Source organism: Canis lupus, chromosome 18 (genome assembly GCF_048164855.1).
Source record: "Canis lupus baileyi chromosome 18, mCanLup2.hap1, whole genome shotgun sequence".
NCBI lineage: Eukaryota > Metazoa > Chordata > Mammalia > Carnivora > Canidae > Canis > Canis lupus.
Window position 1 is genome coordinate 44,319,373 of NC_132855.1, and position 25,451 is coordinate 44,344,823.

At 35.8% G+C, this 25,451-nt stretch overlaps 1 protein-coding gene across 9 annotated transcripts in view; it reads right to left on the reverse strand.

Moving 5' to 3' along the window:
• The window catches only part of CDK14 (cyclin dependent kinase 14), a 721,193-nt gene that overhangs the window by 294,131 nt on the left and 401,611 nt on the right, over nucleotides 1-25,451 (reverse strand). For all 9 annotated transcript variants that reach the window (XM_072784251.1, XM_072784250.1, XM_072784245.1 and 6 more), the window contains one exon: nucleotides 22,380-22,474. In XM_072784251.1, the coding sequence (XP_072640352.1) occupies nucleotides 22,380-22,474 (95 nt within the window). The remainder of the gene's footprint in view (nucleotides 1-22,379; nucleotides 22,475-25,451) is intronic.

The following is a 25,451-nucleotide window of genomic DNA, read 5'->3' on the forward strand; positions in this document are numbered from 1 at the left end:
TTCTAACTAAAACCATACTTGAAGGGTAGCTGTGAACTTTGGTGGAACTCACGATCATTTTAGTTTTTAATCTATTTCACCTACAGCTCATTAAAGTCCTGTAATTCACTGGAGAATAGTTGCTGCTAGAGGCAATTGAAGAAAACTTATAGAAGTTGAGCCCTCCTTTCTTCTACAGCAATCAATGCCATTCTCCTCTAGCTATAATCTCTGTTTTAATCAGCCTACATTGCTGTAAGAATTAATACATCAAATTACCGAGCAGTTAGTTTCAAACTGCTCTGATATAAAGTCCACAGGTTTAAATTGACTTTGAAATGGCATTTTTTCCATTAAGCTTTATAGTCCTCATCTATTTCATTCCCAAATCATAATTAATGAAATTTTAATGTTGTTAGTTACAATATGTGAGCATCATTCATTAGTGAGAAGAAAAATAAAAAGAAGCATTAATCAACTTTACCTTTAAAACAAAATCACAGCCATTTAAGATGCTTTACAGAGGAAGTCTGTACCCACTACATACCAAAGGGGCCCATTTTTTAAACAGTGGTTATAAAATAAAACTGTCAGTATTCTGTCAAATGTTATTTGGTCTTTATGCTAATACACTGGAATCCCTTATCGTTAATGACAAAAACAAGACATTCATGAACAAGTACAAAAGTGCTATCTCTTTCCTCTGAAGTAGAAATTCTAATTACTACTAGATTATTGTGCCTCAAACTGCATCATGGGACATGGTATGACAATAGCAGTAATATGGTCTTTCAATCTATCCTATCATCACTTAAAGATAAATTCCCAAGTGGAATACTCTCAAACATTCAGCTGTTCCTGCACAGGATTATTTTCCATATTACAAAGTCTATTTCTGGGTTATTTTATTTTTACCTGGTTTTAGCCACTTAGGAAATGTTTGAAATTCTACCCAGTAAACCACACATATTCCCTGTGGAGGGCAGGATGGCTGACACACAGCCACATCCCTGTGGTTGGTACTACACAAAAATCCTCCCACAGCTATCCCAGTGCTGTGGCTCATTCCTAATTAAATTAGCCATTTTTGAAATCATTTAATGTGTCCTCCTTCTCCTTTTTGGTCATAATAAACCTATATGTGACTTAGCTATCCTATAATTCTGCCTAATTGGTTTCAGCTGTCATTTCAGAATCCAAAATGCACGGGCAGCCTGGGGCTGGTGACTGGAACAGGAAGCATTTCCAACCACACACCCATCATGTAAAACCAGGAACTTGAAAGATCTTTTCCATTAAAACAAAAAACTTACTATTTGGCTTCTGGCAATGACAGTATGGGTAGACAGATTATACAGCTCTACCCAGGCAGTAAGACTGTTGTGAGCCATTCTTCTCTGATCAAAAGAATGTAGATGTTCATGCTCTAACGGTTCATGTCTGAAGTAGTTTCAATATTGTATGGGCTTATCCATATATGAAACATGTATCTGTATCCATATCTACATCTCTAGAACTTATTTAGTTTATAAAACTTCTAGGAGGTACACATTATTTCCTCTTTAAAAATAAATAAATTCAAAGTATGAATTTGGAAAGTCTCAAGAGAATTGAGGGGATCTTCCCAAAGTAGAACATTGTAGTTCTACAAAAATATATGTTACTCCTGCATCAGAAGAATGTGTAAAATGTTTTCTCTTGAAACAGTGAAGGAAAGAGCTACCCAGTATGGTTTATATGCCCTCTGGGAAACCATTCACAAGCCTAAACCAATAATAAATTTTAATGGAGTCAAATAGCCACTTTAAAAAGATGTTCCTATTATTTTGAAGCCAGTTTGACGTTTTAAAAGGAAAACTAAAAAGCCAGTGGGTACAAAGAATGGAATGCTCTGATCATCCAACATCCTCAAAAATTTGGGGAAAGAAAAAAAGGTTAACAAAGTGGGCCACATAAAATTTTCTGGAGTCCAAGGAGGAGATCAAAGAGAAAAGAAAATGACTGAAAGAGTTTTTGGGAATATCTTAACTCTGAAAACACCTTCTGTAGTTGCCCTGCTAGAAATAGGGGAGATCCTGAAATTATACGAAAAAAGTGACACGAGGGGGAAAAGTTATAAACAGAGAACTAAAATGGAAGAGAGAAAAGAACAAGGACAGTAAAGAGGTGAGGGAAGGGAAGGTAAAAGAATCAAAGGTGTCAGTCTGGGATCAGTTTCACTAACTGTGAAGCACAACAGAGGAGGTTTCGTTTTATAATACTGGTTCTCAGGGGTAAGAGCAACACCCACCTATGGACTGATTATACCAGATGTGTGGTTCAGAAAACGTTATAAGTTACACTACAATGAGCTTCAGGTACACGGTTTTCTGATTTTAAAAACTGTAACTCTGAAACACATAATTCAATGAAGATAGTAAGCAATTATAATTTGTTAAATTCTCACTTTTTTTTAAGCAAAGTGAATGAAAATCAAAATACATTTTCAAAATCTTAGAATGGAAGTATTGTAAAATGCATAAAAATGAATAAAAACTATTCACTATGTAGGACCTCAGTGATAAGTCTGAGGGAAATAAGAATGACAGTCACATAAATGTAATACTCTTCCTCTTCTTACCTATAATGAAATATTTATAACCTGTTCGTATCACTTAATCCAGCAGTAAAAATATTAGAAGGTTTTCTCCCCCAAGGAAATACAAAGGGATATATTAGAAGTAATATTACTAAGAATTTATAATACAAAATACTTTGGAGTTGTTAAATGCAGTTATAAATATCTGATTATTTATGGGGCAAGGGTTGTGGGCTATAGAAAAGGGACATATAAAAGGGACGCGTAAAAAACCTCTGAATTAGAGGAACAGTCTTAAAAATAAATTTATATTACAAAGGTAGAGCTCATTTAAATCCTCCTGGTTAGGGACACCTGAGTGGCTCAGCGGTTTAGCGCCTGCCTTCGGCCCACGGCGTGATCCTGGAGTCCCAGGATCGAGTCCCACATCAGGCTCCTGTGTGGAGCCTACTTCTCCCTCTGCCTATGTCTCTGCCTCTCTCTCTCTCTCTCCCTCCCTCTCTCTCTCATTAATAAATAAAATCTTAAAAAAAAATAAAAAAATAAATCCTCCTGGTTGGTGGAAATACACAGAGAATAAAAGGACAAAGCTTTCAGAAAAAGTCCTGGCAAACAGTGAAATGTCTGTTATACATGATGAAAAAGGCCATTTATATCACTATTCTTGTGACACACCTGAGGCATAAGCACAGCTGTAAGCTTATGTAGTTACTAAGCACAAATGTAATTATTTCAGTATAGTACATAAAGGGGCAAAGTAATTTGGATCTCTCAAACTCAAGTGAGTACAAGGTTCACACCAACATTATTTTTTTCAATGCAAGTTTTTACCTGCAGATTATGGTGTTATGAAATGAAAGAAACTGAAGAGTAGTAAAACATGTTGTTAAAACTCCAGAAAACTGTCAAAGTTTTGTTTCAAGTAGTTCTTTTAATAACAAAGAATAAGAAGGCCTCAGATCACAGGGGTGGGGGTGGGGGGATAGGAATCCCAAATTCATGAATTCTTATATTGTGACCACTTCCAAAGTTAAAGTAGAGTAGAAATTCTAAAATATCTCTTTTTCAGGATCTACAGCCAAAAGTCAAATTGCTGATTTACCTGTCATAAAAATTTAACCCTGTTAATTTTTTTTCATGTTTTTGTTACTGACTTTGCTCAATTCATGGACAAAATAAAAAAAAAAATGTGCTTAATTCCTTACTATGCATAGTATGAAATTAAAGATATTCTTAAAAAGAACTTTTACCTTTTTTTTTCTCAATCATTAGACACTTGCAAACTTTGCAAGTTAAAGATAATAACTTTCCCAGGAGCTTGACATCTTTGGCAGATATAGTTGATGTTTTGAATACGAATCTTGAACTTCAAGAATCAACGACCGACATTATTGCTCTTCATGATATGTTTTAAGCTTCTATGCCAAAATCTAGTTATGTATTCCATGAATCAGAGCTAAAAATACCTTTTCATTCTCTTGACTTAGTGCAATTTGCCATAAAATGGTTACTGGAAAAAATTTCAAGAAAAAGAATAAAATCTCACCAACTCTGTTTAGGATGAATTCAGGTAGTATTTTCCTGATGTTGTGTTTGAAAATACCATTTGAAAGACAGTCTCATAAATGTAAAACAAGATAATGGTGCCCGAATTTGAAACAGTTGCAAAAAAAATTTTCAGAAAATCATACTAGAAAAATCTTGGACAAAATATCTAAATATTTACTTCCAAATAAATCCATAGGCCTGGCATGTAATTATCATACTTAATATATGAAGCTGGTTGTAATCATTTTTATCAAGAAAAATATAGCAGAAACAATACATGACATGGAAGGTAACCATATTTGTCCTTGATTCTTGAATCTATGATACAAAAGCTTGTGGTAAGCAAGCTGATTTAATGCTCTCACTGATAAAACATGTGGTTTTTTTAACTGTTAAAAAAACAGAACCAAGTGTTTAATAAAATCTTTTAAAATCATTTAAATTTGTCTTATTAAGAATTCTACATTTATCTAAGGTTTAAAATGATATCAAAGAAAAGCATGAGATTTTTATATCAAGACAAAGGGCATGTGAATTTCAAAATGTGGATACAAACAGATACATAGCCACATTTCTTGATTTCAAAACAATGGTAGCACTAACTTCTGTGAGTTTTTTAAAAATTTAAAAAATAGCATATATAGTATATGAGCATAGTATACACATAAACAAACACACATACACATACACACACAACATGCATCTGAGCATGACTCATAAAATATGTCCTGAAATACAACATATGGTAGTATCCACTTTCTCTGGGGTTGATACTTAGTAACTTAGGGTATATCAGTCAGGACAGGGCAGGTTATATATGCTCTGATAACAAATAACTCTTTCTTACAATTTACTGGCCAAAGACATCAACATCACCAGACCTAAGTTCAAAATGGAAAGGAGGCAAGATCTTTCTATAGGAATTGGGATCTGAATATTAGAGAAGAATACAGTATTCTACATTAGGCAAATAATACTCACATTTTCCCACTGATAACATAATAGGACTATTAAATACATAGATGAATATACATTTGCAATGACTTTTTAAAATTTTAACTCCAGTATGATTAACATGCAGTGTTATGTTAGGTTCCATGTATACAATACAGTGATTCAACACTTCCATACAACACACAGTGCTTATCAATGCACTGACTTATAAAAAAACTTGCAGTCAAGGATTTAGTAACTTCAAAGGCATGCTACAATTTCATGAACTCATTCAACTATCTCTCATCTAAAGTTATTTTTTCTAGAAGTTTCTGCCATACTGTGTATTTTTTGCCCCCTCTGAACTCTGAACATCTTATGATTTTCTGGTATGATATCTGATATACTTGGATATTTAAGTCTGAACCCCATATTTCTGTAACCCCCTAAAAGAGAATAAATCCCTGTTAAATTATAGGGTTAAATCATATGTTTAAATTAATCTTTATGACTCTGTCTTGGGTTCTCCCAATGGAGTTTGGGAGTACAACATACTTACTATGTAAAAGAAATAAAATGTGTTTATTAGGTGGAAGGAAGGATAAGCAAACAGGATTAGACAAAGGAAATGTAGGTGTGATGCAGGTCAATAAAGCCTTGGTCAACCTGGCACCAGAGCTGCCCTGCATTGAGCAGAAATGACCAGATCCAGGATGCCTGGAAGAAGGCATGGCCTCTTTAGATCCTGGAGCTGCTGAGAGGGGGAACCATTCAGGTGACTATTTCCTGTAGCTAGGAAGCAAGTCCTCCTTTAAAGGAGGATATAGACCCCATGTCTCTGAGTCCGTCACATTCTGTGTGTTTTAATGAAAATCTTAAACTCTACATTTGTTACACACACACATACACACACACAAAATCATGTCTGATGCATCTACTCTATAGAAATAATATTAATTTGGCAAAGATTTATAGAATTCCCACTGTAATTTTACTACAAGATATACCAAAAGAGCAACCAGCACCTGCCCTCAGAGAGACTAGATGCCCATTCATCTTACCAGATGTCTTGATGACAAATAAGAATGATTATGTTGTTCTTTTCACCCATTCCAAGATATAACTCATTTCATGGTATTTTTACTCAGGTGAAATCTGATTATATAAAAAAAAATCCTTAGTCCTTTCTTTTCTTCTAATAAATATTCTGTTACTAATCATCTTTCACCATGCCTCTTTTCCACAGCATTATTGACTTCTATTTTATTGTTAGAATTAGTATCTTTCCTTAACATACCTTCTAAATTCTAGCTAAAGACTACTCAACATTTTATTGTTCTTTGATGCTTTTAATTTCTTTATCCAAGTAAAAAGGGTAGAGAATTAGAAGGAGGAATAGAGAGAACCAACTCAATCTTCAAAATATCCCTAATTGCTAAAGTGAAGCTAACAGCTGAGATCCAAAGCTTTAAAACAAAGAGCATTTAATCAAGAGAAAAGGAAAAATCCAGAAGATGGAAAATTCTTATTTAGCAAATAGCTGCCATAACAAACTAATTTCTCAGTTTCTGAATGACCATCTTTTGGGGATTTCTAACTAGACTTGTACCTGCCAGTAGGAAAAAAAAAAAAAAAGGAAATTACTCCCTTGAAGTTGGATGTTAACTGAGAACATTCATTTTCTAAAAAGGAGGTCTCTATGCAAAGCAACCAAAACCACAATGAACCCAGCTAAACAAGCAATCTATACCTTCTTAATACTTTTTTTAAGGGGGGAGGGACAGAAGGGGGGAGAGAGAGAGAATCTCAAGTAGGTTCCACAACCAGCACACAGCCCAACATGGGACTGGATCTGAGAACCCCTCAGGGTTCATGCGCTGAGCCAAAATGAAGAGTCAGACGTTTAATGGACTAAGCAACCCCCTGAGCCTCATATGTTCTTAATAATTAATTTAAAAACCAGAACCCTTCACCATTGCTTATTTTTCTATACATATACTTACTTTGTAAAAATATTCTTATTGCCTTTAAAATAGTATCAAATATATGTTTATACTTATACAGTATATCGACATCCACAATCATAACAAATTATAACAAAAAAAATGAACAAAATAACAATTAACCAACCAGTTAACAAGCAAAAATATTTTCCATCAAGACAGGACATCCTACAAAAGGCACACTCGCACTTTAGACACTGCTCTTGTTCCTAAAATTTTACTTATGGAACAATAATCTAATAAGAGTTAATATAAATATCTTCACTCCCACTAGCCTCATCACATTTGATGAACTCTGACAATTGATAAATAGCAAAGATTTATATGCCTTCAACCATCAATGTGAAAAAAATGATCTAATTACACAGTGGTTTATACAATGAGAAGCTCAAGCATTTGTTCATATTTAAACTTATTAAGAATTGATGAGATTCCAAGGTAAAGATGGAAAACTAAACATATACACCTACTTTGCATCCTCTTGAAACCCACGCCAAATTTTAGAAGCTCCAAAACAGATGGTAGCATATTTAGCATAACAAAACACAAAAAATAGATTATTTATTAACCTGGCAGAGGGGAAAGCCTAGATGTAGCCCTATTTGTAAACAGAACAACCAAACAGCTCAGGGGTTGGTGGCACCAGGACATGGGAATGAATAGGTCTATATGCAGAGGTCTAAAATGTGAGAGATTGGTTGGTTGAAAGTCTTTTCAGTAGTTATTTAATCTTTAGATCTCTTTCCCACTCTGCTTACATATATAACTGCCTCTCTCAAACCTAAAGAGGTTAAAACAGAGTGTCTGAACTGGAAAACTCAACTAGACAGGAACAGGGATACCATCCTGAAACCGGTTAATTACATGGGGTCCTAAACCCCATTCTGCTTCCAGAACAGTGGCAGCTAGACCTCTCTCCTCCAGGCAGGAGTTCAGAAGAATCTTCACTAGGAATCTTTTAGCAATGCAGGAAAAGATGGATACTAGGGTCAAGGATTTCTCAGCAAAATGGCTTCATCAGTTCCTACAGTGAAATGAATGGTAAACCAGCTACCCACTTGAAGTTCTCAACTTAAACATTGTTACTCTACCATATTTCAGTGTGACCAGACAACCAAGAACCACCAGCTATCAAACCAAAGCCTCTAATATTTACACCAGAGACTAGAACAAACTAAAAGAAAAATAGTAATTGTTTGGTAGAAACAGAGAAAATACTGTGAAGAAAACTTCAAAAAGACTAGTATTAGGGACACCTAGGTGGCTCAGTGGTTAAGCACCTGCCTTCAGTCCGGGGCGTGATCCTGGAGTCCCAGAATCGAACCCCACATCGGGCACCCTGCATGGAGTCTGCTTCTCTCTCTGCCTATGTCTCTGCCTCTCTCTCTCTCTCTGTGTCTCTCATGAATAGATAAATAAAATTCTTTAAAAAATAAAAAAAGACTAGTTAATACTTTTAGTCTTTTAGTCCTGAATACTAATTCAGGAGATAAGAAAAGATACTGCAACCTTGAAACAAGATAAGGATATTATAAAATGGAATATTTTGAGCACAAAAGGTATCTCAGAAATAATATTAAAATGTAAAGCCCTCAACAGCAGAGATGAAACACTAAGTTGAGAAAATGCCCCTGAAGGGTGGGCTAACAGGAAAATAATTAGAAAATAGAAAAAAAAAAAAGACAAAGAAAATTAAAAGAGCAACAATACAGGAGGTTCAACATTTAAATAATAAAAGATCCAAAGAAAAAAGAAAATGGAGGAAATGAAAACAAAATAATTTAAGATAGTTTCTTGAAACAGGAGAACATGTGTGCACTAAAAAATGCTCAACATCATTAGTTGGCAGAGAAATTCAAAGAATGAGAAGAAGAAACCATCAAACATCCACTTGTAATAAAAAAGACAGACAAGTATTGCTGAGGGTGTGGAAAAACTGGAACCTCCCCAAACCCTGGTGGTTAGATGCCAAAAACAGTTTGACAGTCTTTCAAAAACTTAAAGACAGAGGTCATCAGATGACTGATGTGATATATCTATACCATGGAATACCACATTAAAAAAAAAAAAAAAAAAAGACTGATACATATTAAAATATGGATGAACTTCAAAAACATAACACTGGGAGGGCAGCCCTGGTGGCGCAGCGGTTTGGTGCTGCCTGCAACCCAGGGTGTTCTGATCCTGGAGACCTGGGATCGAGTCCCGCATTGGGCTCCTTGCATGGAGCCTGCTTCTCTCTCTACCTCTCTCTCTCTGTATGTCTCTCATGAATAAATAAATAAAATCTTAAAAAAAAAAAAAAAACACTGGGTGAAAATAGTCTACTACAAAAAGTCACATAGTAATGATTCCATTTATATGTAATGTCCAAGAAAATCCACAGAGACATAAAGTAGATTAATATTTCCCTGGGGTTGGAAAGGGAGAGAATTAAAAGTGACTGCTAATAGGCAGGGGCTTCTGGTTAGGGGGATACAATTTTCTAAAATCAAATAGTAATGATTCCAAAATTGTGTGAATATACTAAAAACAACTGACATATACACTTTAAAAAAGTGAATTCTGTTATGAGAATTGCATCTCAATGAAAATATTAAAAAAAGAAGAAGAACATAAAGACAGGAGTGTCCAAATTGGAAAGGTGCAAATGAAAATAAAATGGCATCCTGCTCTATTTTTTGCTTCATCATGAAACTTCAGAAGACTGGAAATAAAGAAATCTATTTTAACAAAAACAATGGAAACTAGCAACAATGGAGCAATCCTACTGAAATTCTAATAAAATTATTTCCAACCAAGAATTCTGTATCCAGTCAAAATGTCAATCAAACACAAGTGCAGCAGAATAAAGATATTTTCAGAAATGCAATATCTCAAAAAAAATCTTCCACACACTCTTTCCCAAGAAGCTATTAGAAACTATGTTCTCCCAAAATAAAACAACACGAGCTGGAGGAAAAGAGAGCTCCACCCTACTAGGAGAGAGTGGAAGGGCATCCCAGGAAGCCAGTGGAGGGAGGAACACCAGGCAGAGGCTTGAGAAGGCCTTAAATTAATAGTGGAAATGGAAAATGGGAAATTATTATTAATTTCAGGGAAACCAAAAGTTGAAATGAAGGGGAAAAGTAATCACAGAATACTACATGCCTCAGGTACAAATAAGATTTATATTGACATAATAATGTAAATATTGAACTTCTGATATAATCTAAGTTATAATGTCCCTACACTGAAAGGATGAGAGAGAGTAGAGCAGGATAGGATGCATTCAGTTGTTAAAAATGGAATAATGAAAAAAAAAAAAAAACTAACAAACACTAACTTCAGGTTTTCCACTGTAGGAGTCAATGGGTGATGCCAAAAGATGAATAAGAAGAGGCAGTAATAAAAGAAAGTCTTATTAGATGTTCAGAGGAAAATCCAAAACAATAATCTAAAAGACTGGAAAGTAAAAACCGCTATTTTTCATAGTAAACCATGAAACTCTTTCAACTATATGCAAATGATGTATAACTCACATAAAAACAACAACCACATCAACAAAAATGAATGATTTAAACCTGGAGTGGGTTTAACATCCCTTTATCAAAGCACAAAATACGTATTAGACTAAAACATTATATAATGTTAATTATTCTTGAAATGCAAGAAATAGTAACAGCAACAATAACAACAATAAAGTGAAAGAAAATCTTCAATGGTCATTATATTGCAATGTATTTATCAAGTTACTGATTCTAAAAACTGATGAGAAGTTGCCGACACCCCATTTTGTATGATATATAATAATGTATACTTACTCACTTAGAGATAAATTTGCTAATGATTTGTCCTTCAATTACTTCATGGCCTAATCGAACATAATGTGAAGGTAATTGGAAATATTGATCCTCTTCTCTTGATCTCGGTACTTTCATCAGAGAACAACTTCAGTTCCTAAACTGGGATGTTTCTCTAATTTCTCCAAGCTGATCATTATTGCCAGTTTTATTATATCTAATCCATCCCTCTCCTGCCTCCACCTGTCCCCTGAAACATATTCAGTTTTCCCAAGATTACTGTTTTCTTAACTTAAGAAATATGGAAATAATTCCCGTGAGAAAAAAATCCTAAACAATTAATATGCAAAGTACATCATTTCCTTACTAAGGGAATTCTCTTTTTTATTTCTGTTCTTACCTTCCCTATGATCTCCTTCTACCAATAAAGTCTTTTCTTCAGTGTACTCTCTTCAAATATCACATCTTATTCCAGCTTCCCATTACACACCTATAGCTTAAGTGATGAAATTGAAGATTAAAGTAGGAAAAATACTTAAAAATTTAAAAAGCCCATAGAGGCATAGTGTATTCTCATTAAAGCAGTCTCATCTATAGGAATGTACTCAAAACTGTGTGTTTTTGTGGATAATTAGGGGTTTACTACAGCAACAGTTAGAGACCAGGTATACTTCATCTAAAATCATGTGAATTAAAATACTGAATTATGATTAGGACTTCCTAGTAAGGATGGCAACTATATGAGATAAAACTAGAATGCAGAGAAGGAGCACCTGGGTGGCTCAGTTGGTTAAGTGTCTTTCTTTGGCTCACGTCATGACCCTGGGATCCTGGGATTGAGCCCCACGTCAGGCACCCTGCTCAGTGGGGAGTCTGTTTCTCCCTCTGACCCTCCTTCCCACTTGTGCTGTCTCTCAGTCTCAAATAAATAAATCAATAATCTAAAAAACAACAACAACAACAACAAAGAGAAGATAGGTATGATGTAACAGAAAAAAAAATAAATTAAAATCTGAGCACCCAACATAGCAAGTGAACAAATATAGTGGAAAATGACTACAAGAGACCAGAATTCCTTGTTAGATGAGAAAAAGCCATTAGGGTAAAAGACAGAAAAGAAGTTAATTGACTTTGTCCTACCAATTAGACAAAATGTGAAGTTTATAATAGAGCACTGACTGAAAGCAAGCTTGTTTCATTTTCCTTTTTTTAGTTTCTCCTTATGCTTCACAATTCTTCTACGTTACGCAGCTTGCACTTTCAGTCATCCACAATGCTAACATCTGTTCATGTTTGGCACTCGGATCTGAATGACAACCCAGCCCCCATCAGGATATAGGATCACACTATGACACTGCATAACTAGTTCTCCATACATGAAACTAAAACATCCTTAAGATTCTTCCATAAAGAAATTCTTCCATGAGTCAAATCTGGTTTTCTCACTGTTTTCACTAAAGCACAAATGTGTTCCTGTTCCCTGGTGTAGGAGGATCTGTGACAGCAGCTTATAACCCAAATGGCACATGGACTCTCTCCTAAGATCACAGTCCTCCATAGGACTTCAACATCTTTAAAAACAAAGGATATATACTTCTATCTCTAGAGCTCAAGGGATAATCCCTGGAAGAATGTTCCTGTATGTTGGAGGAGAAAAACAAATGAATGAATGAATAAAGGAAAAATGAATGCGTTATTAAATGAATGGCCATAACAAGCTGTGTTTCTGCTTCTAAAAATTATGCTAAGTGAAATGAGTTCACATAACAGTTACAAAACCTTGGTCAATGCTTTGCAATGTAAAGTTGGAGTTACTTTTATTCACACTTGACACAGGAGATGATATTATGCAGCCACTGGAAAGGGCATACACAGAGTATCTGACATCTTAGTATGAATTTCCTCATCTGCAAAATGGAAGAACCTTCTACCTTCTTCATGGTTTTGGTTGGAACAACATGAAATAACATACTAAATTACATAGTTCAATCCCTTGCATAGACTACAGGTTATGAACATGAACCCTTCTTACAGCATTGGACCAACCTAGCCTCTACTTGAATACTTTAGTGATGAGACACTCATTGACACTTCAAGACACTGCATTTGATTTATAAGTAACACAAAACATTTGAATATCTTTCCCAGGTTTAAGCCAAAACTAGACTCCCCAGAACTCTCACACTGGGCTTTCTTGTCCTGTCTGAAATGTACACATTACCTTTTCTCTATTCTCTAGTCTAATCCTCCTGAATTAGACCTTCCTGGCATCGTCCTGGGTTCCCTGTTATATACACATGATTCACAGACCTCTTGCCATCCTAGGTGCATACTCCTGTTTGCTCCAGTTCATTGGACTAAAGAAATTACTAGTCTTTTTTTCATATGAAATTAACTTCATTTTGAAGTTAACTTTCCTCCACACTGTTTTTCTTTTTCTTTTTTTTAAATTTTTTTTTATTGGAGTTCAATTTGCCAACATATAGCATAACACCCAGTGTACCTTGTTTTTCCATATTAGCTTGGGCTTGCTTTTTTTTTTCTTAACCACATTGTTTTACAGCAATTCATCCTGTAGCTTCCACCCATTATTTCATCAAATTCTTTCTGACCCCTGATTCCATCACCCCAAGTGTTAATTATAGCTCCCAGCTACAATACACACAAATAGGTCAAGCACATCAGCACCATGTCTTCATCTAAGTCATTAATAAAAATATCAAACAGGACAAGGTCAAAGACTATGCCTTCCAGCATACCCTGATAAACTTTTCTCTACCCTAATGTCAATTCATTAATCAATAGGCTTAGGGTAAAGTTGTTATCCAGCAATAAACTGAAAGAAAAATAATCTTATGACAACTGGATTTTAGTTTTTTTTCCAAGAATGTATGAGAGTCCCTGTCCTAAGCTTTGCTGAAATCAAGAAATAACTCTGTTACTTACTAAAAGGGAATGAATATTATTATACTTTAATGTCCCAAAACCTAGTTTCGAATTTCACTAACATTCTATCATGTGCTTATACATCTACAGATTCAGCTTTGTTCCCCACCACCTTTTAAAAACCAACATTACGGGGATTCCTGGGTGGCGCAGCAGTTTGGCGCCTGCCTTTGGCCCAGGGCGTGATCCTGGAGACTCGGGATCGAATCCCACGTCGGGCTCCCGGTGCATGGAGCCTGCTTCTCCCTCTGCCTGTGTCTCTGCCTCTCTCTCTCTCTGTGTGTGTGACTATCATAAATAAATAAAATTTATAAAAAAATAAATAAATAAAAAATAAAAACCAACATTACTTCTGCTCACCTTCATTCTTGATTTTTCAAAGATTATCAATGATAGTTCTATGACAATGGCAATCCTTTTCATGGTCTAGATGTCATTTATCTGGACTACATAATGAACATATTCTAGTGGATGTTCACAAGGTATTTTGGGGTGGGGAGGGGGTTGGGAAGAGCAGGGAATTGAGTAAAGTGTGTTCTGTATCTGAATGTATTCCCTGTGTTGTGAAAATCCCCTGGTTTATGAGTTTGGGTGGAAGGCAAGGCCCAGCTGCTGTTGCAAAAACCAAAAGGCTGCTCTCTCAGGGACATGTGCAGGTTAAAACAAGGGCATGTGACCTACAGTGTCCCCTAACCAAACACAACCAACCCTAACTTAGCAGTAGGAGCTAATGACCCAAAGAGGCAGAGAGATTGTTGATGCTATTTGGACATCAACAGAGGTAATAACCTCCAGTCACCCAGGGCAGTCAGGACAATGAAATAAGAGACAGTGTCTGGAGCCAACACTCCTGGTGGCAGCAGGGTGCTCCATGGACAGTTGTGTGGCATGATTTTGGCTCCGGTCTGGTTATTCAGCTTTACACTATTCCTGCCGGTTTTTAAATTCTTCCCAGCAGATCTGTCAGGCACATGATATCCTCTCAATAAACTTTTCTGTTTAATTCAGCCAAAGAGAATTTCTGTTGCTTGCAAGAGAGAACTCTGGCTGGTACATTTATTCAGAGCAGCCAGGCCCTTTAATTCCTCCACAACAAGGCGGTTTCTGACTATCCCATTGTCTGAAGCCTGCTCTAATTGCTGTGGAGTCAGATTTGCTCTAAATCTTCTGCTTGGAAGAACATTTGCTTTGAGAGAAAAAAATAAAGACAGTAGATGGGAACTAAAGATGGAATGTAGATGAACAGATAAATAAAAATAAAGAAATAATTTTAAAGTGTGACTTAGTAGTTCTGCTTTCACTGTTGTTTGCCTTAAGTGGTAAACTATTATAATCTCTTGTTCTTCCTCCTTCAAACATCACTCACTCACTCACTCAGTCACATAAAAAATATTTGCTAAGGACCTACTATGTGCCAGACACTCTGCTAGGCACTGGAGAGGCAGCCCCTGCTCTGCTCTCATGCTCAGTCTCAAATGAAACAGCTTTATCTGAATTAATGAATTGTCTCCTTTGTTACTAGTGTTTTCTTTGCAGTATCCTTTGTTGATAGTTCCTCATCACTGTGACCCCTAATGGTGGAATACCTCAGTAGTCAGTCCATAAAATTCTTTTCCATTTTCTATGTTCATTCACTCACAGGGTGTTTTAGTTATTGACTGTGTACAACAAACTAACCCTAAACTGAGTGGCTTGAAACAACATATGTGTTACTATCTCTCACAATTCTTGGGTTACAGATTCAGAAAAGGCATATCAGGGACAACTTACTTTGGCTTCATGTGCTACTTGTGAGCCTGGAATGGATCGCCCTCCCTCTCCCACAAGATGATTCTTCAGTCACACGTCTGGCACATAGCCAGGCTGGCTGGGCAAATGGCTTGCCTGGAGTCCTATACCTTGGGCCTAATTTCACACTGTGTTGCAGGTTCTCAGTTCTCTCCCATGTCCTCTACGGCCTCTCCCTTTCCACATGGCCTCTTTCATAAGACAACCAGAATTCTAACCAGAATTCTGGTCAAGGTGCCCAAGAATACAAAAGAGAAGCTGTCAGGACCACAATGGCATTAGTGTCACTGCTGGCATGTTTCCCTGTTGGTTAGAGCAACCACAAACCCAACATAGATGAAGGGATAAGGCCTGCACGAGGGGCGAGTATACAAAAGCATGGTTCATTCGGGTCCACCAATGTGACAATTACCATACTTGCTGATCCTATACAATCCCCTTGTTAGATAACATCTATAACTCAGACAGTTTCCAAATTTCTACCCTGGATCCCTTTCCTAAATTCTAACTCATTAATCCAACTGCCTTGTGATATGTTCACCTGCACATACAACGTGCATGTCAGCTCTCACCTATTGAAATCTGAGGGGCATCTTCCCCACTCTGCTCCTCCTGCAGGCTGTCCCAACTTTCCCCACAGCAGCTCCACCATCAGAGCTGGTCAGGTCTAGATCCCTAGCTCCTGCATCTCATCTCTCGAATCCCACATCAAATGCTATCAGCTCAACCTTAAAAATGTATCCTAACATCAACTACTTGCTTCAAATATATGTGTATTCCTCCTTCACCTCCTTCAGATTTTTTTTAAAGATTTTATTTATTTATGAGAGAGAGAGAGAGAGAGAGAGAGAGAGAGGGGCAGACACACAGGCAGAGGGAGAAGCAGGCTCCATGCTGGGAGTGCGACACAGGACTCAATCCCGGGACTCCAGGATCACGCCCTGGGCCAAAGGCAGGCATTGATCCACTGAGCCACACAGGGATCCCCTCCTTCAGATTTTTTACCTAAATACCTCTCCTCTTCTCAGCAAGGCCTTCCCCTGATTATCCGCATTTAAAGCTGTATGTGCATGCATATGTGCACACATATTTTATCTCACAGGAAGTGGGAAAATGTTCAACTGCCCCAGGAGACTTTAATCTGGAAGCCAGAATACTGATGGAGAGCTACAGTTTTTGAGAACAGATGTGGTTTAAAATCATGCAAATTAAAGCATTCCTCATAGATTTAGAAATCAAAATGTATGAGGAAGAGAAACCAAATAATGAGGTAAATTATGTGGCAGGGAGAAAAGAAAGAACATGACTTTCAGCTGCCAGTCCCATTTTTGAACATTACACACACCTCAGACTATCATACAAAACTATGAAGATGGTTCTTTATCCTAACATCAGCCATCTACAGGGTGAGATGGGACAACAAGGAACTCAGCACAGAAGTCTTATCTTTACCCTCTCAACCTACCTGATTCCACTTTAAATTCTCTAAGCATTATTTTTTCCTCATTAATAAAAAAACTGGGTAACAATAATATATGCCTTATGTAGCTCAAAGGGCTAAAGATGGAATTTGATGGAATAACATGTATGAGAGATTGCTTTTTAGCATAAAAGTACTATAAAAATGTGAATTATGATGATTCATAAATCACTTTACATAATTTTTGGAGACACAGCTTTTTTTCATGTGTAACATAGACACTTTTTTACATAATGTTACACATTAGTTTAAACATTTACTAGTTTGCCCCACAGCAGAAGAAATAAAATGACTGCCCCAGTAATATCATGACTAGTTATAAGCTTGTTGCTTTTCTCCTTACATGTAATTATTAAATGTGCAATAAAGAGTTCTGCTACATACACTTTGATCTCACTTAATAAAAAAACAGAATAGTTAATATATATTTGATGGTAATATATATTTATATAGTTATATATACTATATTAACATTCTTATTTCCACTAATGGAATTTGTTTTAAAATTTTCAGCATCAAGTTAAATAGGTTAATGTGGCACATATTTGTCTTGGGCAAAAAAAAGAAAGAAAAAAAGAAAATAAACAAATTGCTTAACTTTTCTTTGTAAGTAGAAAAAAACTCGTGACTATTTGACTATTTTCTACTGTATTTCTCTTCCAACACTCAAACGAAAGGGTAACTATAACAATGTCTTAAACTATGTGAAACCAGATATATTTTTCAAGCTAACCAAGTCATTCTGTGGTTAAAAATGCTCCTTCACATTTGACAACAATGGCAGGAAGATAGAACTCAAAACAGACATGTCATTTGGGTCCATGAGCTGTTCCACTGAGACACAAGCACACTGAGCAGCACTTTTTCCATGTGTTCCCAACCTTGCAGCTTGTAGATTAGATCTACGCACTTTGAAAGCACGTAAGAATCTAAATTTCAGACATTTTAGAAGCTTTCCACAGTACTTAAGAGGTAGCCTATACTAGCAATATCCTATTAGCCATTGAATGGTTTTCCATGTAATTAATAGTACTCTTTCCAAAGTCATCTCTTCCAGAGCTCTTCCACATCATTAAATGTTCATCACCTATTTCATTATTCTCCCAAGGCTTTTGTGTAACCCAGAATGCCATTCATAGGAATAACACAAAGTAGATGGGCTTCAAGTTCTCTTTAAAAGCAAAGAGCAGAAATATGTTTATGCAGTATGTACACTGTCATAAACAAGAATGTTACTATATGTTAACTATCAAAATTTAAATTAAAACTTAAATAAATAATAAATAACGTTTCACTTCATGAAACTCAAAATACGTAAGAACCTAAAAAAACCCTTGAACATCTAACTAAAATCCAAAGAAAAAATCCAATACCTAGTGAATCCTAAAATTATTTTACCTTTCTTTCATATCTAGGGTTTCAATGGGCATGGTGTATGGATTTTTCTCACACTTTTAATTTTATTTTATATATTTTTAAAGATTTTATTATTTATTTGAGAGACAGAGTGCGTATGTGAGAGGACATGAGCAGAGGGAGAGGGAGAAGCAGATTAGGGAATCCAACTTGGGTCTCAATCCTAGGACCCTGGGATCAAGACCTAAGGGGAAGGCAGCTGCTGAACCAACTGAGCCATCCAGGTACCACTCTCTCACACTTTTTAACTTACTAATTCCGCCTCCTTAAAAAAAAGGATACTATTAATTACATGGAACTATAAAATCAATTTCTTTTAGAAAATAACTTTGATGTTAACAACTTTGAAATATGGCAATATCATCACTAAGTTTAGAAAACTATACATTAAAATGTTTGATATTGGGGAGCGTGCATAGCTCAGATGGCTAAGCATCTGCCTTCAGCTCAGGTCATGATCTCAGGCTCCTAGGATTGAGCATCAGGCTCCCTGCCCAGTAGGGAGTCTGCTTCTCCCTCTCCCTCTGCCCCTTCCCCTTGCTCATGTTCTCTCTCTCTCTCACTTGCTTGCTCTCTCAAATAAATAAATAAAATTTTAAATAAAATAAAATGTTTGATATTGATTTAGGGCTTGCTAAATAACAAGATTATGTGTGTGTGTGTGGGGGGGTGTATAAGTAGATCCCAGTGATATAAAGGGGGCACTACTGTAACTTACACATTTGCTTTATGGAAACTTAAAACATTTCAATAAAATAAATTCTTAAATTATAAGGCTTTTGACCAGTCCACAAAACTTACTTAAACAACAAAGCAGTTCAACCGTATTCAGGATTTAATTACACTCAGGATCTTAAGAGCAGAATAAGGGAGGGTGGTAGAAAGAAAGAAGAAAATTTCCTTTTCCTTTTCTGACCAGAAGCCCAATCTAACTAAAGTTGTAAAAATAAGCAGGTGATACAACATTATAATTGGGAATCAGAGTAAGATGGGTCTTGAGTTCATTGTACTTGCTACAAGATCCTGGAAAAGCATCTAATCTCCCTAATCCTTAGTTTTCGTTTCCCTGTAAAGTGGTGATATCATAGTTCCATGAGGCTGCTGAAAACATCTGAAATGATGGTAACTATAAAGCCTCCAGCACAGTGCTCAGCATAAAACCCAGTAAATTTTACTTGAAGATTTTTAGCATTGTGGTCATACTAGTCTTACATAATCTTTCACCTCCTCTTCTGATTCATCACTCATCAGTTCAAGCCCACAGTGGCCTCCTGTTTCCTACCCTATATCCCCCCACCTAGATCTGCTCTAACTCCCAAGGCGTTTCATGTTTTGAAATTATTATTGCCTTTCCATCACTAAGAAACATACAAGAAGAGAACAGAATTTATTTGTGCTAGATACCTTGAGGAAAGCAATCTGGCTAATCCATTAAAATACTTATGAGTCTTAATCTTCCTCAAGGTATCAGTAGATTTATAACCAACAAGCAATGAAAAGCAGTATAAAACAAAATAAAAACTTTAGGAAATATTCTGGGAGTTATTTTTATACTGGGCAATTACCACATAGTCACACTAACGCTACCAAGGAGTCCACACCTCCCCAACTCTAAGGAAAAACTCTTGCAAGATATTTCTACAGCCTGGAGCTCTTCCCCACTCCCACCACAACTCTGATTTCAGACATCCATTCAAACATTTTATGTAAACAAAACCCAGGCAAAATTTAGTTGTAGCAACAAAAAGTATTCCACCAGAGACCGCAAAAGGACAGGAGATGAAAAGAATAGAAAAAGACAAAGAAAAATGGAAAAGAGGAAGGCAAGAACAAATGGGGAAGTGAGGAAATAAAGGTGGAATGGAGACTCAAGAAGAGGCAAGGCAGGGCAATTCTACACCATGAACGACCCAAGCTTGCCTCATTCTCTGAGAGAACAGATTAAGCTATGTCTTAACTCCCCAGAGAAATTGGGAAGGAAATGTTGCCTGAAAAGTACTGCAGATGTCCACACTATTATGTGGTTGATTGACCTGGGATGGCTCCAAGGGAATTGGGACCAGGGAAAATCTCACTCATACAAAGAAAAGTGATTGTTTCAGAGTCTTATTAATCAGTTAGCAAATACTCCAGGACATGTTTAAAAGTCAATCTTAATCAGTTAGCAAATATTTTGGGACAATGAATTTCCTTCATGTGGCAACTTCCACAGAATATAAAATCATCAAATGATTTTAGCCTCACAAATATATTATTTCCTTTTAAGACTTGGAGGACATATTTTCATATGATTTCTCTTAGTTTCTCTATTAATGTTACTGATTTAGACACCAAGCTCTTCTTCTTCCTTTTAGTTAACTATCTAATTTTGAGGGAGGAAATAAGTACGTTTTAGAAATCCTTCTTCCACAAAACATAAAAGTTAGTCAAGTATACTCAGAAAAATTGAGATTTAATTGCAGTATCACATCTAGATCTACTGGAAAATATGACACAAAAATCCCAATTCTAAATCAACTGAATACATTATTGACTCCAAAATCACCGATTAAACAAAAGAAATTATATTTGCATTGATGTGTGAATCTGCATCCATTCTTGGTAGCATGTAATATATTCAACTGCTCAGTTCTAGCTGTCCTTGTAGCCACATTACCATATTATTCAAATGTATCTATCATTTATATGTAAATAGAGAAGATAAATGGCTTCTTCATAAGACAACAATTTTCAAATGAAAAACAGACACAGGCAAGACATTACCAAGATAAAAATGTTGCAAATATGCATTCTATTATATATTTTTAAAAACACATGAAAACTTTTTCAAATTTTTAAAAAAGTAGTGTAGTAATTACAAAATGGGATCCTAATACATTCACAATACCAACAGCTACTCTTCTCAATAAAACTCTCCACCAATGTCATTTGTATCTTATAAATTACATGTTCTCAGATCCATCTGTGAAAATTGGGATGTTAATTATCATGGTTACATTTCATGATTCCACAGTTAAATGCTGAAGTGGTGCTACATAAATACCATATGTTTTTCTAGGAGAAACGGAGAAAGATTAATTATGAGTTCAAGTCCAAGTCTTCTAGCAGTAATACTCTCAACACAATAAGATCATTACATTGTGTGCTATGCAAATTGGAAGTTTTAATTAATAGCTGAAATACCAACTGAGGGGAAAAACTATGAAGTCTAAATTGTAAGTATCAGGCTTTCCTCCACTCAAAAAAAGAAAGAAAAGAAAGAAAAGAAAAAAAAAGAAAGAAAAGAAAAGAAAAGAAAAGAAAAGAAAAGAAAAGAAAAGAAAAGAAAGAAAAGAAAAGAAAAGAAAAGAAAAGAAAAGAAAAGAAAAGAAAAGAAAAGAAAAGAAAAAAATCTTAGTAAGAACGCTTCTGAGAAACCAAGTTACAAGTTCAAAGGGAAAAAAAAAATCATTGTCTGTGAACTTCCTTTGATAGAGCGATCACTGGCTGTTTAATTCTATTTGATAAACCTGAAAACTGCAGCATATTCAAACATATAACAAACAGGTTATAAATAGATAATACATCTGATGAAAATTCAGCTTAACATTTTTCTGGATTTTTCAAAATTACACAAACCTACTAGATAAAATACTTTGGTATGGTAACCTAAATAAGAAACTCTGTCATAATACTACAAGAATTTTATTTATATTTATAAAATCAGAATTCTTTTTTTTAAAGATTTTATTTATTTACTCATGAGAGTACACAGAGAGAAGAGAGAGAGGGGCAGAGACACAGGCAGAGGGAGAAGCAGGCTTCATGCAGGGAGCCCGACGTGGGACTCGATCCCCCGTCTCCAGGATCACGTCCTGGGCTGAAGGCGGCGCTAAACCGCTGAGCCACCCAGGATGCCCTAAAATCTGAATTCTTATTTTACTCACCACATATTCAAACACAAGTGTCAGTGTCTCCTTGGTGTGGATAATGTCATGAAGCAGCACAATATTAGCGTGTTTTAGTCCTTTTAACAGAGAAGCTGTAAAACAAAGAGACAATGGGTAACTATAAACTCATATGTTTCATTATCATTTTGTCAGATGAGATACCTATTTTCCCATTTTCCAAGCCAATAACTATTCAAAATCAAGGGCAGTGGAACAGGGTTTTAATTTAGATGAAGCTCCCCCAATTATTTCACCTGTTATTTGTTATTAAGCTGTAGGGAGATTCCATTATGATTTTAATCGTTTTAAATTTGTTAAGGTTTGTTTTATTATCCAGGATGTGGTTTATCTTGGTATACATGTTATACGTATGGAATATATATTCTGCTGAAGTTGAGGTTGAGGAGTTCTATAAATGTCAATTAGATTCTGTAGATTGATGACGTCATTGAGCTCTTCTATGTACTTCCTGATTTTCTGTATAATGGTTCTGACTGAGAAAGGGTTGTTGACATCCCCAAATATAAATGGGGATTTGTCAACTTCTCATTTGAGTTCTACCAGTTTTTGTTTTGTGTGTTTTGAAGCCCTGGGGTTTACTGCATATACATTTAGGATTCCTATGTTTTCTTTGTGAACTAGCTCCTTTATCAGTATATAACATTTCTCTTTGTCTTTGGTAATCTTCTTTGCACTGAAGATTTTAATATAACCATTCCAGCTTGCTTTTGATGGTGTATCTTTTTACATCTTTTGACCTACTACATTGTTACATTTGAACATACAAATTTCTTATAAACAGCATATCGTTGGGTCGTGGGCTTTTTAAATTCATTCTGTCAATCTCGGACTTTTTACTGATATTTAGACCATTTAAATCTAATGTAAATATGAATATGTTGGGTCACCTGGCATTTCCATCTATTTTCCCTCGGGCATCTTGTAACTTAGTCTTCATTTCTGATTTGATTTGTCCTTTCTTCTATATCTCCCAGGAGCTAACTCATTTCATTTCATTTTGGGCTTTGTGCATTTTTCTTATTAGCTTTTGTATTCCCAATTCAAGGTGGGATTTTTAGGTTTCATATATTCAAAAGCCTGAATGAGAAAATTCACTTTAGATTACTGTAGTGTGTACAATTTTCTTAATTTTATGGTTGCTTTTTGAAAAGCATTTTTATCAGATGAAATGCCCTTGTTTTGCGTTTTCTGAGTTTTTACAGCAATTTTATATAGATGTGTTTGTTCTATTCCTATTCATTCAAGGGACTGTGTTCTTAGTTTGAGAGTCCTCTTACATAAGTTCTTCTCTCCTCTATGTAGTTATTATAGATGGTGCTGGTGGGACAAAGGGAGAGGGTTTAGTGTGTTTTGTTTCTTTTTCATTTTACAGGATCTTTAATTTCATCCTATTCTTTTTCCTTTTTACTTTCACTGCCATCTTCAAAGGGTACCCTTCTTTCCCCATATACCTGAATCTCTCCCACAGGCAGTACTTTCCAATCCCATTCACTTTCAATATTTTCTGTAGTCAGTGCTGTGAACTACATGTTCACAGTCAGTTTTCTCTTTCTGGAGTGATTCTGCTCCTTGCTCCTCTAAGTTCTCCATACCCTTCTATTCTTTTTCAGTCTCTTAAACTTGTCTGAAGCTTCCCTTGCACCACTCTGGAACCACAGGCTTATGGCATCTCCTAATGCTTTCAAAGATGTGGATCCTGTGTGTTTTTATTTGCTCTCTTTGTTAGATTTATGACTTTTGGAGAATTGTGAGTGGAAAGATTCAAGATTAGGCAGCCACCATTCATTGTCCTCCAAAACTCTTGTCTTAGATCAAGGCCTGATACATAGTAGTAACTCAATAAATTTACTGATTGTCGTTCATTTAGGTTCCCTGGTGGAGATACACACACACACACACACACACACACACACACACACACACACACATTCTTTGAATATCCCTTGAATGAGAAAGGACCTGCTATCATCTGCAGTTCTTCCTCCTTTATCTTCCTTTTACTATGAGACCAGCACTAGCCCCTGATCTAAGTATGTTAATAGATAACACACATTCTGATATCTACCCTTTCAAAAACGTGGACAAGACCACATGGTCAATTTCAAGATCTGGGCAAGAACAGTTGATTCTGCCCCTTAAATTCCATTCCTTCCCCAACACGCTTGCTTTTTTTTTTTTTTTTTTTTTAATTAAAAAAGGGAATGAGACAACTCCATCCCCCCCATCAGACTCACTGTGACAATGCTCACTGCAAATAAATAACTTTAGATTTCAATTTTTGTAAATAATGCCACAAAGGACATTACTGGGTTTAAAACATACAAATACTTCTTTTAGAATTATCTTCCTATAGTGAATTGTGAAAAATGGAATTGCAGAGTAAAAAGACATGAGATATATACAAGATGTTACTAATTGATTAAATAACAAGTGGATTTAGTCTTACATTTTTCCATCTTTGCAAAAATAAAAGAACCATAGTAGACAGGAAAATATACATAAAAACTAATGTACCATGGAAGTACAATCTTATCAAATGATCCTTACTAAATAAGTATATGAAAATTTGATATATCATAAGCACAGGTATTTTTTTAAAGATTTTATTTATTTATTCATAGACACAGAGAGAGAGAGAGAGAGAGGCAGAGACACAGGCAGAGGGAGAAGCAGGCTCCATGCAGGGAGCCCGACATGGGACTCGATCCTGGGTCTCCAGGATCACACCCAGGCTGCAGGCAGCACCAAACCACTGTGCCACCGGGGCTGCCCAAGCACAGGTATTAATTTAAGGTAAACTCTTCCTCATCCCTCAGTAAGATCAGAAATAAACAGAACTGTTTCCCCCTACACCAATGACCATTCAAGTAGAATACTCAAAGAATGGGAGCTACCTCTATCACTATTTAAATTAATTTTCAATTTTGGTTTTTGGTATACAATCTGAAGAAAAAAAAAAGATGTTTTGCATGTGTTCTGTCAAGAACTTATAATCAATTTATTCATCAAGTATCTATCAAGAACCTAGTTACTGGCACTGGTGGCCCT